This window comes from Coloeus monedula (genome assembly GCF_965178545.1).
Source record: "Coloeus monedula genome assembly, chromosome: Z".
Classification (NCBI taxonomy): Eukaryota; Metazoa; Chordata; class Aves; order Passeriformes; family Corvidae; genus Coloeus; species Coloeus monedula.
This window is the reverse complement of record NC_138822.1, coordinates 65,034,441-65,047,703: the sequence shown is the minus strand read 5'-3', so window position 1 is coordinate 65,047,703 and position 13,263 is coordinate 65,034,441. Positions and strand designations below refer to the sequence as shown.

Here is a 13,263-nt window from a genome sequence, read left to right as displayed (position 1 = left end):
TTATTTTTAGTATTTAATGACTGCTTTAGAGATATTGGAGGGACTGTGCATGTTTGATGTCCATTTGACAGTGTGATAACTCTAACTAAGGTAACAGACAAGACAATAGGGAGGGCTGGCAAAGCTGAAATAAATCTCTATGATTAAGTAAAACAGAAGTTGTGTAACACTGGTAGATACAAGATTAAGTAAAATGAAAGTGGTGTTACAGTGGTAGATACAATGAAAATAAAAGACTATATCCACTGGTTTGTGGATAAATGAAACGTTGAAACAAAATAAAATCAAATACATTTGGTGTTGTGGAGGAAGTAACATCAGTCAGCAGTTACTGCTGTTTTTTCCTTGGAGGATGAGCAGCAGGACTGTGTGTGTAGTGTGGGGAGGACCATGACAAACAATGATTAGTCTGAATAGGGACATCCCCATAGTTGATGCTGATAGAGACACCAAGCCAGGAGTTCTCTTTTTATTTGGGATTTTTTCCTTAAAGTTCGCTACAGGCATTATTTGGTGATTTTTTTTTTCTACCTCCTTGAACTCTGTGAGAGCAGGAAAGCCCCAGAGCTGCCAGGACTGGAACCTGTAGCACAGAAGGTAATTTTATGGACAGTAATTCTGTCTGGTAAGTGCTGCTTCTGAATTTGCAGCTTCCTGCTTCTCCAAAACATATTTCTTTTTATATATGTAACTTGGAGTTTGTATTACTTAAGAAAGAGTGAAGAAAATAGTGTTCTTCACAATATTAATTTTTGACTATCAGTTGACAGAGGGTGAAGGTCAGTCCTGTCCAGGTGTCTCTAGATGAGGTAACATTCACATTAGTCACTCATGAACATGAATAGGAAAATCATGGCTATTTCACAAATGTGTATTATAATCTTCTAAGGCGTGAGTAGCATCTGTTGCAGTGGTCATCCTCAGCAAGACTGTAGTAGGTGTGAAATTTTAGTATATTTTTACATTCACCTAAGAACATGTTGTGTTAATGCCCTTTAAAAAGCTAAGTGCTTGGTTGATGGTCACTGCCAGAGCTAATGTAACACATTTGTGGTGCTGAAGATGTGGCAAGTACAAGGGATGTAACATGAGCAAGCCGTGAGCCAAGGTTAGGTCTGTTAACACTGCCGTGGCCTGGTCCTGCTCAAAATAGTTGCCTGGGTTTGGGCTAACAAGGCTTAAACTGTATGATGGTCATAATATAACACTGCTGGGTAGGGTCCTCCTACTGCTTTGGGGGTGGAATGAGAGGATCATAGTGGAAATTTTAAACCTCTCTTCTCCATAGCCCAATCCAGAGCCTGAGTGTAAATTTTTAATTATTATGGCTCAAAGCTATTTCTAAGATTTCATAAAGCTTTTGCATGAGATGTGTGAGTACTATATCTTTTGGGGCAGGCACACTTCAATTATGTGGAAGGGTGGGGAAGAATGCGGTCCAACTCCATGTCTTGAGTCACTTGGGAGAATTCAAAGGAGTTTGTCACATATCAGCCACAGCTGTAGTCCAGACTGTAATTTAGACACCAACTCGTATTTCACACTGATAACTTACGTTTCTGAAAAGTAGTAGGAAGATGAAAGGGCCATGGGTTTAGTATTGATCACTGCTTTTGATTGATCACTGCTTTTTTTGATTGATCACTGCTTCAAAATTGTGGTTTGGAGAAGTTTGGCAGGTAGAAAATGTTCTCTTTGCTTAGAGGTAAGGATCTAAGTACATTTGGTATTTACAATGAGTTGGCACTGCTACCTAGGCTAGGGGTTAATAAAAATGTTTGATTAGCCCTGGTTATTTGCTTGCACTGCTGTTCCTGAACCTTTTTGTGCACCACTAGCTGCCCTAAGAACTTTTACAGTAGAGGATATTTATATCATATGTCTGTAGATCAGATCAGTATGCTTGCTTCCTTCTGTTTGTCAAATGTTCATCAGATGACTAGAGAGAAAGGGAATGGTGAGTTGATATTGTAATGTCTGTGTATTTAAGGTAATTGTAAAGTGTTGGTGTCACACACTTTTCTCTCATATTGGCAGCAGCATTTTTTATGCAGCAGTATTTTCTGGTCAGTAGGAGATTAGTCAGATGTCATGTGCTATATGACAGAACATACTTACCCAAATAATAGCTTTTTCAAATAATTTCTCCATTAGTTTTAGCCCCATAGAATCACAGAATATGCTGAGTTAGAAGGGACCTGTCAGGATCACTAAGTCCAACTCCTGGCCCTGGACAGGACAAGAGCCACAACATGTGCCAGAGAGTTGTTGTCCAAACACATCTTGAACTCAGGCTTGGTGCTGTGACTGCTTCTCTGGGAGCCCTACAGAAATGGAACAACTTCTCAGAAAAAAAATGTTGCTTGTGATCCGAATTCTAATCATGTGAGGAGAGGCACTAGAAATTAAGGAAATGCCAAGTGAAGAGTTGTATCAGCTCTACTTCTTCTGGTTTTAAGGTGTGTGTGAAGATGGTCTTGAATCACTTGTTACTTCTTCAGCTTATAAAGCTGGTTCATGTTTACATGGACATGCTTACATGTCAAATTTTGATACAGCTCTAGAAAGTGCACCAGAAATTAAGGTCATTGCATTGAAACATTCTTGGCAGATGGGCTCTTACACTTCAGCATTTGTAGCTTAGTCTTGCTTTATATGCTAGACGAGGTTTATGCCAGCCTAATTGGTTGCTGGCATTCCTGAATTTCCCAGCTGCTGTATTCAGCTGTGTACTAGAAAAATATAATGGAATACTGTTTCCAGAGAGCAAGAGGCAATTGTAAAGATGTAAATGCTCTATCTGGCACTTCAGTAGCATGTAAACTTTTAGTAACACAAAGAATTTTTGGGAACAAATAGTATGAGTACCTTGCCAGTTTAAACACTGTAGTGAACATTTTCTGTTTAAGCTCAGAGTATTTGGAAGATGGACATAACTTTTATTTTTGTTAGTATGTGGGGTTTTGTGTTTTTTATTCAGCCCTGACTTTCTTGGCCAGGGAAGGGATGAAATCTGGCACAGAGACGGAAGATTTATTGTGATTCTTTTGTTAAGGCATGCTGGCTTACTGTGTTTGTTAGAGTGTGGGGTATTTTCTGTTCATTCATCAGCCTGCTTTGATCTCTTTTCACTTGTTATGGCATAGATGAAACCTTTTTTAAATATTACTTGTTCTCTGTCAAAAGTAACAGAGCACAGAAACAGGTAGTAGGACTTACATGATGGCTCTGTGACTAATACAGTGTCACAGGTTTCAGCTGTGAATAGTGGTTTTCTGCAAAATTTTTAAAATTTGATAATGAACAAAGTATTATTGTAATATCGTATAGAATATGTTTTACTAAACAGATGTTTTCCATACACTGTTTCTCTCTTGATTATGAATTGACAGCTGGGCCAAGCCTTAAAACAGCAGCAGAAGATCATACCAATGTAAGCTTAAATTCCCAGTTCCCCGAGCTTTTGTGTCCATGTGGCCTGGTCTCAGCACACTTTGCAGAAGAGGCAGGAGTGACATTGCTACAGGAAGACAGCAGCTTCTGTTGCTACTTTGCTGAAGGACCATATAGCTCATTGCAACAGTTCTACAACAGTGTTCTTGCACAAAATTAAGTCCTGAGAGGTTATTAAATGCTGAAATAGTAATGGAGAGGAGTATTGAGGGTAGCGAGAATGGTGCTCAGGAAGCACAAAGGGAAGGATTTGTTCAGAAAAAGCATGGGTCAGGGAAATAAAAACAAGAGAATGCCAGAGGACAGAAACCAAGTGAAGCAAAAGGGGAGGCTTTTTACTTAGAATGTTAAAAAACTACTTAACCTTCTTTAGTGTGGGAGCAACTGTTATGCTCTGGGCCAGAAGCATGGAGGTATAAATGCATGTATGATGTGTGTTGCCTGCAAGGCAAGTGCTGCGATGCTGCCCAGGGCTGCTGGCTGCTCTGCGAGTTCCCTGAGCACTACGCCTCGCCTAAGCTGCAGCTAGGCTCTTCCTCCACACACCGTGTGACAGTACAGGGATTTGCTGTTATCTTCCATGACACTTACCCATAAACTCTCTTCTTTCTGAGTCTTAACCAGATGTGAATGTTTAGGCAGCCTTTGTAATAAAAGAAATATTAATGGTATACATTTGTTAGTCTCACTGTTAGCTGAGTTATTCTGGGATATCACTCAAGGTTTTTCTTTCTTTCTGTCCCTCTGCAGGCCCTAGAAAGCTTAGAGTGTAAAAACCCTTTTTTTTTGTTTGTTTGGTTGGTTTTTTTTGTTGGTTTTTTTTGTTGTTGTTGTTTTTGGAAAACTGTTAAATTGTGACTGAAGTTGCTAAAACAGAAAGTTGAAACAATCAGTGGAGCAGAAAACTAAAAGGGATTTGTGGGGCCAATAGCTTTAGAAAAGAAGAGTAAGTACAAGGCAGAGAAGGCCCAGACTGAAGCATGTGTGCTGATTGTGCTGTATTTCACCCTGAGCAGATGCCCAGCAGCAGCATTTGCACAACTGCTCCAGGATGATCACTCATGCTTTGGGAATTGCATGTAGTCCTAGGGGGCAGCTTGTGGCAGGTGGAGTAAGGTATTGCTTCTCCATCGTATGGACCCTCATTACAGCAGGGTGTGAGAGGAGAAGTTGCTTTGGACTCGTGTTCTTTAGAAACCTCAGTTCTTGGTACTTTAGGGTAAAGCATGGATATGAAATCAGTGTGACACTTGGATCTTGATCCTTTTGTGTCGGTGCATGGCTGTCCTGCTCTTCCAGTTGCTCTTTTCACTGTGCATAGGACACACAAAAATTGCAGTGTACTACATATTTTAGAAGAAAAATCCTTATTCCTACTGAAGATTTACTAGTTTTATTTTACTCTGTGGGGGCTTGCTTCCTTTGGGTCTTTCATTGGAGAAGTCAATGCAAAAGCACCTTAACTCAAGCTCAGCAGTCAGTGTAAGTAGCTCTTTCTAAAATAATGGTTTGTGTTGTTCCAGGCAGTTTATTTTAGTTGGACTACCACCTGACTAGTGCCTTTAAAAAATATGTATCAGAACACAATTTCAAAGGCCTTAATTTCTGTGTTGAGATGTGTAATGTTGTGTCAGCCTAGAAGGGGAGACAAACAAGCCTATGTGAAATGCACTTCAGGGGCCTTTAGCACCTGTGGGTATCTTCTGGTATTGGAGTTTTCTGCTCTCAAGGAGAGAGAGTCTAAGTGGTGTGGCTTTCCTGAGGTGTTCTGTTTACTTACCGCTCCATTTTCTGTTCATTGTGCTTTTCACTTGGATGCTGACTGTCTGATTAGAGCCTCCACTGGTGGGTCAGGTCTGAGCCACTTCACAGTGTGTGACCTACAATCACCTTCTATTTATCACCTCATTTTTTTCAACCATCTTCTTCCTACCTCTCTCTATATGTCTCAGTGCAGGGATGAAAATAAGTTCTGGAAATTTTTTCTACCAGTTAATAAACGATCACTTGTATTTGCTTTCTAGGCCGAATTCACCAAGCTATGGTAACATCCCTAAATGAAGATAATGAAAGTGTAACTGTTGAATGGATTGAAAATGGAGATACTAAAGGGAAAGAGGTAAACTTATTTATTTAGAATTTTTTTTAAAAAATGTGTAATCTACGTGAATATTACTTTGGAATTTGCGCTGGAAACAAATGAGACATAAATCTTAATTTACTTGATGATTCTTTGGTTACAGACTGTCTTGAACAGGAAGTGTTGAGTAAATTCTGTTTTCTTTGTACCTGAGCTCTGTGTCATAGCTTTTAAGCTGTTCTTATCATCTGTTGATTTTGAACCAGGTTACAAATGCTGACTTTGTTATCCTATTTTTACAACTAGAAAAATAAAATTTTTAGTAGGGAGAATGACACACAGTTCAGACAGGAAACTGGGAGGAGAGCTAAACTAGACATCGTCTTGTGTTTGTATTCTTGAGGAATTTAACTACCAGTTTGTTTGTTTATTCAGTTATTCTTGGCAACAATTTTCCAGCCTTGCTTTCCTTATGAAACTGTGTCTTTTTGTGTAACACTTTCCTACTCTATCTTCCTTTAAATTTTGGACCGTGTTAGCCAGTTTCGGTTTGGAGAAGCATGTCAGAAATAATTACGCTTTACACTTTACTGGTTTTGTGAAAACACAGGAAAAAGAAAAAAAAGCCATGAGGAAGTCCTGGTGATTCCATCAGCTGAAGGCACCCAGAATCTATACAGTACAGAGGTCTTTGAAAGGTCCAGCCAAGAGAAACAGAAGTCTATAGTGACCAAAGCTCTTCAACATTTTTACAAAATCATATTTTTAAGATCTTGCCCCTCCTCCCTTACATTTTATAGCAGTTTGAATTACACTTAATAATACTTGAAAAAAAGAAGCATGATAAATTTAACATGGTTTCAGCTATGGTTTGATTTTTTTTTTTTGGTCTTTGCAATTTGTTTCTTTTGCACTGTCTGGGAAATTAAAGATTACTGAAATCTCCTTCTTTTTCTGTTATGGAATGTCTTACGTATTTTGCAAATTGTCAAATTACCATAATAATACTAGCTACTTTTGTCTTAGTTTGATCACTTTACAAAATTATACTATCTATTGGTCATTTTTAATTCATCCTTCTACTGAATGATGTGTTTTCAAATAATACAAAGACCAAAAATTAGTCTGTTTTTAGTGAACAGAAAATAATTCAGGTCTTAGAATGAACAAATTGTGGGGCAAAACCACTAAATATATTAATTGTTTATTGTCAAACATAACAGGAGATATAGAGAGGATTTATGTTAAGAGTCATTAATGTGTTTTATACTCTTTTTCACAGATTGATTTAGAGAGCATATTTTCACTTAACCCAGATCTTGCACCGGATGAAGATATTGAACCTGGTCCAGAAACATTACCACCACCTGCTTCATCAGCCAAAGTAAACAAAATTGTGAAGGTTGGTAATATCTATGCAACATGTTCGTGGTAACTGTACAGTAGCTCTATACATGGTGTTCTGCTCGAATTTGTAACTTTCGTGTCTGTGGTACTGTTTGATAACTGTGTTCCTTTCTTTTTCCTGTAGTGAATAGGGATTTCTAAATTTTTTTAAGAACAGGTTTGGCAGAGAGGGAGTTGGGAACTAATATTTTTATAACTAAATGTCTTAATGAAAAATATATATAAAAGGTTTTGGAGTTTTCTGAAACAGTACATACAGTTCAATCAGCCTTCACCCCTTCACTTTTACAGAAAGATTTTTCTGTAGTTGTTTCCATGTTGTACAGTGAGCTGGCCTTCACTTGGAGTGTCATCTGATCAAAGCTGATACTTTCACTTTTGTACTCTTCTGACACACTCTGTTAGAAGTTGTGTGCAGGAAATGGGTCAGCTGAAGCAGAGCTCATCGAAACAACTATTTTTCATGGTGCGATTTGGCAGCAATAAGATCTCTATTGTTCGTGTCGTGTTATTTTCATTCACTGGAAAGAAGCAGCAGTAGGGCTGCAGTTTATGTTTTCAATAATATGGTGATAAGTAAGAGAGACTTCTTTCTTTATAGAGTCGACGAACTGTGTTACCTTCTAAGAATGACCCTCCTGCCAGAGATAATAGAGGTAAAAGTTATCTCTTTCCATTTCAATGAGGTAAAAAATATGGTAACATTTTAACCTCCTGTTTATCCAGTATTCTTTAATAGTTTTACATTTCTCATTTGGTATGTATGCCTGTGGCATGTAAAAGACATGGTATATAATTCCTAGAATTATTCCTATGTATACTTAGGAATTCATACAGTACAAATAATATTTATGTGCAAGTTTAAGCAATATAGCATTATGAAAGTTAAGCTGAATTACCTGAAGGTGCAAAAATTTGAAGATAATTATGCAGCATTAAAACATGCAGGGACTTTTCATATAAGTGTCCTCAGCTTATTTGAATGTTTCAGTATACACAAAGTAGTGCACTTTAAATTCTTAACATTTTCAATTTTTTAACTTTTTTTGTTAACAGGCTGTTGTTTTGTAACAGCCTGTGTGTAAACAGTCATTCAAAGAATACTTTAGTCCTACAGATTTTTTATCACTCTACAGTTAACAGTGAAAAAAACTGAAAAAAATTGCTGAAATACCACAGGAGAATAGGTGAAAAGTATGTATTGGATGAATACAGATGTAATGCATCTATAGCATGTGAAAGAATAGTTACTGCTTATTGTTTTCATTTTCTCTCCTATGTTCAGCTTAATTAACTTGTACTGGTGATGGTGATGATGATGATGACTCTTCTTCCAAACATTAATCTACTAATGTTACTCCAGACTAGATTCCAGTCCATCTGTTTAAACTTGGAAAACAAGTGGGCTTGCATATCTTTGCATGTGATCAGACTCTTCTGATTGGGACCACTTTTGCCCTTCTGCCATTTGGCTCTGGGGATATTAAGGAGATTGAAAATACAAGAGTGGTTTGGTTTTTTTCCCTGACCTGGTATGGTTTAAATATGAGATGTCTTACTGATGGACTGTCCCACATCCATACATTTTGTCATTTGTAGTAAATTATCCGTTTGGTATGAAATAACCCTGTAACTTGTATTTCAATAAGTACCATGCCTCTTACTATTCACTGTTGGCCTAAATATTTTTCTTTTTTGGCCTTACAATTCAGCTTTTCTCAGCACACTGTCTTATTTTGTGTAGTCAGTTTGTGCTGTAAGGGAGATCTCCTATGATATGTGGAATGATCTGGGCATTTGTCTTGTCTGTCCTGTTCAAAACCAGTTTCTGTAGTTGTTTCCGTGTTGTACAGTGAGCTGACCTTCACTTGGACTAGCTGCTGATCAGAGCTGATAGCTTCACTTTTGCACTCTTCCGACACACTCTATTAGAAGTGTGTGCAAGAAATGGGCCAGCTGAAGCAGAGCTGATCGAAGCAACTACTTGAAAAACAATTTAAATCATTCATCTGAATCACAGAGGCTTGCATGCTCACCACTCCCACTGCATTCACTGGAAAAAGACATCACAGCTTCTTCAGAAACTGGCATTCTTAGCATGTATAGAATCAATGCATAAGTTTAGACATATTGATTGTATCTGTATCCCTTCCAGTACAGAGGCAAAAAGGCTTGTTTCTTCTGCTTACAGATTGTGCTGCACTTCACTGGCTTTAATTTCTAGTGCTTTGCTCCTCCAGAGATTGTAGGCTCAATGGGGTTGGAGCATTTTGTAGAATCTAGTGAATTTGAAACAGTGGGGCTTCTTTTCTTACTACTTTTTTGGGTGTAACTACAATATAAATAAAATTGAAGCATTTAATGTTTCAGGACTGTATATCTCCAAGTAAACACTTCATTCTGTGGACATAGTAAGTTGTACTAATTCTGCAGCATTTAAAAATACGCATGTGCAGCATTGGCACTTAATAACTATGTTGTGCAAGTGTACAGCATTAGGATAAAAGGCTGTATACCAGATGTTTTTATTAATAGACTTTCTGTGAGTACAGCTCCTCCTCATCCACAGTAAATTGTTGTGTCTGGAAAGGGGCCTCATTTCAACTCATCTTAACAAAGCATTTCATAAATGTGTGGAAAGGTTAGTCCTCCATGTCCAGACGAGCTTTGTGCTTCTCCTTTGCAGTGGTTGGTTCTGCGCGTGCACGACCTACTCAGCTTCCCGAGCAGTCTTCCTCCTCTCAACAGAATGGTACTGTTTCAGATATATCTCCAGTTCAAGCTGCAAAAAAGGAATTTGGACCCCCTTGTATGTAAACCGTGTATCAAGGACTCGTTCATTCTGGGCATTACATGTACATTCTCTTGGATTATGTTGTTATCCATAAATGACAACTAGTCTACACACTCAGTTGTCAGCTTCCTTGAGGAGCTTTAACAGAAAGCTGTGGCTAAACAAATTCATTTTTGTCATAATTGTACTAGTATTTGGAATTTGTTTTTCCTTTATTTTCTTTTAACCATAGTGGTGTGTTTATCTTCTTTTTTTGTTTTTTTAATTTTTTTAAAAATTTTGCCTGGGCTTACTTTTATTTCAAACCAAGAGATCACATGTATCTGTCCAAATATATTTTCAAGGTCATATATTTTTGTTTGTGTAATTATTGTCCCATTCTCATGACATTTTTTCTAATAAATTTTACACATTTTAGAAATTTAAATGCCGTAATGATTCTATACTAATACAGATTTGCTTGAAGATATAGTTGATAGTTGGTGCATTCTAATTATTGATACATTAATTAAATTGAAGTTTACAGTGTAAATACAGAAAATATTTTAAAATTGCGTCTTTTTCTTTAAGCACGTAGAAAATCTAACTGTGTAAAAGAGGTAGAAAAATTGCAAGAGAAGCGTGAAAAAAGAAGGTTACAGCAGCAGGAACTTAGAGAAAAAAGAGCTCAGGTTAGTATTTTTAGCTCAACTGGAAATCACATGTCAGCAAGAGAAGTTTGCAAAATCATTGTGCTTTTTTCAGTGTTCAAGAATTTTTATGAATTGTGATAATCTTGAAATTAAATATTTTCATTCTATATACAGGTTTGACAAATATTTTGGTGTTTGGTAGCCTTGCTCTCATAACTACTACTTTAGATGGTTTTCTCCCTCTTTTTCTTCCTACAGAAATCATTGCTTTCAATTGCTGTCTTGCTGCATGTTCTTCAGAGAACAAATACTGATGATAGCTATTTCTTAGGGAAAATATATTTTTGACAGTAACCAACCTTTTGACTTTTAGAGAGGTCTGTTATTCTACAGGAGGTAATACGAGATTATGATAAATTGTTCTTTATGATCTTTGATGCTTTATAGATCTACTTGAGGGTCAAGTTTTAACAGTGACTTTTAATGTTTCTTTCCTTAAACTAGTCTATATATTTATAATTTCATCATGCAAGCGGCTTGTCAGACAGTTGTTTAAAACTTGTATGAAAGAAATGAAGTTGCTAATCCTTTGAGAAAAATGTCTTAATATTAAATGACTTTCTGTCACAATGGTGTAAAAGCTTTAGCAAAACTAGGAGTGTAATCTTGTTGGCAGCCCTGTGCTTATGTGTTAGTCTCTAAAGACATAGTACCAATCTGCTGCTGACATGAGAATTACCATGATCAAGTAAATCATTCATACAATTTACTTTTCATGGTTTAATGATGTTTCCAAGTTGATATAAAATCACCTATGTTGAATTTGTGTTTTATAATTTACATCATTTACACAAAACATTAATATGTCTTCATGGGTAAGGAATGACCATTTTAAGCTTTATGTATTAAAATACTTGGAAATGGTGTTAGTTGTAAAATTTTCTTTTTATTTCTCCTGTGAACACTCCTTTTGCATCTGAGTCTTAAACTTCTGTATGGATAGGTTGTTGTGAAATGCAGCAATAATTCACCAAGCTCTGACTTCTAGTATGCAAGACCTTTAAACAGGGCTTGAAGAATATTAGGTAAATGCTTTCTCTGTGATAAGCAATACTCTTTTCTGAATGTTACAAAGAAACATTTTGTGAAGACTTACTGTCAGCAGTTTTTAGTTCACTGTAGTCAGAGTGAATGACATCAAGGTACAGTCAGCTTCTGATTACCAGGGCAGTTTTTTCTGAGGTGAGGATTGGCTGTGTCACAAGTACAAAGAATGAGCTGGCTCCCTTTCAGCTTAGTAACCCCAATCCAGTGCTTTCTGAGAGTGTCTACACTGTGTTCACAGCCAGCTGTGATTCAGAAGTTTTGTATCATGTGGGGGTAGCCATGCAAAACTTAGTAGGGTGTGAGCACCAGAGTTGGCTGTGTTTGGCATCAGCAGCATGTCCTGAAGTGTTGCAGAACATGTATTTGCAAGGAGAAGTGATGGGAAGTTGTTAAATCAGTTCTTCAGAGAAGAGGGTAGGCTCAGGCTCAGCTTAGTGGTGCTCTATGCATGGCCTCTTATATGTCATTTCACTCTGGTACTGATGGCTCCAGGTTTAAGCATGGGTTGTGTTCTGAGCCTGTGTTGTGGGGTCAGCTGTCCTGGCTGTGTTGGCCACCTTGCTGGTGGGGTTGGGTGAGGACCAAGTAAGGACTTTGCTGTGTAAATGCTGCTCAGGAATAGCTAAAACATCCATGTATTATCAACCCTGTTTCCAGCACAAATCCAAAACAGTGCTGTATACCACATCCTTCTATGGAGAAAATTAACTCTATCTCATCCAAAATCCTCACAGCCTGGATGCTGCCTATTGAGTATCCTTGGGATTGCTTCTGCTTTGCTGGGGATCTGGGACCACCCTTGGAAGAATTTGTAATGCATCCAAGTATCTGTATAAATTAACACAGAACCAATAGTTAGGACCAAGCTACTTTAACTGATTTGTATCCAGCAAGATTGTGTTTAGAGCAGCTGGGGCTCCTGCACTGTCCTCTGTGGTGTGTGTTGTACCTGTGTAGTGGAGTATCTGTGCGTCTGTCAGAGTGCCATATCTGATTAGGTGTTGACTGTATGTTTCTTCAGTATGAAGTTCTGGCAAAGGCAGCAGTAATTTCTCTCTCTTGAGTAGACTATTAGTGAGTCCTCAATTAAAAAGTATTTTCTATTATATGCCAACCAAGAGCATGACATTGGAAGGATTTAGCTGTTTCCTTTATCGTCAATAAATTAACTACATCAGAGTGGAAAAAGGCATTAACCTTATGTTAAACTTGCAAGAGACATTTCTGATGTTTTGCAGAAAAAGTAAGATTTCAGTTAATGTGTATTTTTCTTACAGATTATTAATTTAGGCTTTTTCTGGAAACAAAAAGTAAAATAGAAATTCTGTTGCTTTTTCTTAGGATGTTGATGCAACAAACCCAAATTATGAAATTATGTGTATGATAAGAGATTTCAGGGGAAGTTTGGATTATAGACCACTGACAACTGCAGATCCTGTAAGTATGCCAGCAACACAGAAATGTGATATCCTTCTGTGTTTTTGCTGTATGTTTTCATCTTTTTTCAATGTATACTTCTGTCTATTAATGTGAAAAGTAGGTATTTTAATATACATTAGTATTCAGTATAACATGAGTTTATTTTTTCAGAAATTTGTTGATATTGAAATGAGTAGGTTTTGGAAGTCCTAATTCACTGAACTACTGTTAAGTTGTTTAAGTATCTTTTTTACTATTAAATAATGCCAATATGTACTAAGTAGTTACTCAGCCTTTGTATGATAAAATTTTCCTGGGATACTAGGGGATGTGTACACAAAACCATGAAACTTTTTTGAAAAGCCCTTTTT

General features: G+C 37.3%; 1 protein-coding gene across 1 annotated transcript in view; it reads left to right on the top strand.

The window, feature by feature from the left end:
- Nucleotides 1-13,263, top strand: part of KIF2A (kinesin family member 2A) — a 56,043-nt gene that overhangs the window by 16,572 nt on the left and 26,208 nt on the right. The window contains exons 2-7 of the mRNA XM_082301946.1: nt 5,478-5,572; nt 6,816-6,935; nt 7,542-7,596; nt 9,627-9,749; nt 10,305-10,405; nt 12,815-12,910. Coding sequence (XP_082158072.1) covers nt 5,478-5,572; nt 6,816-6,935; nt 7,542-7,596; nt 9,627-9,749; nt 10,305-10,405; nt 12,815-12,910 — 590 coding nt within the window. The remainder of the gene's footprint in view (nt 1-5,477; nt 5,573-6,815; nt 6,936-7,541; nt 7,597-9,626; nt 9,750-10,304; nt 10,406-12,814; nt 12,911-13,263) is intronic.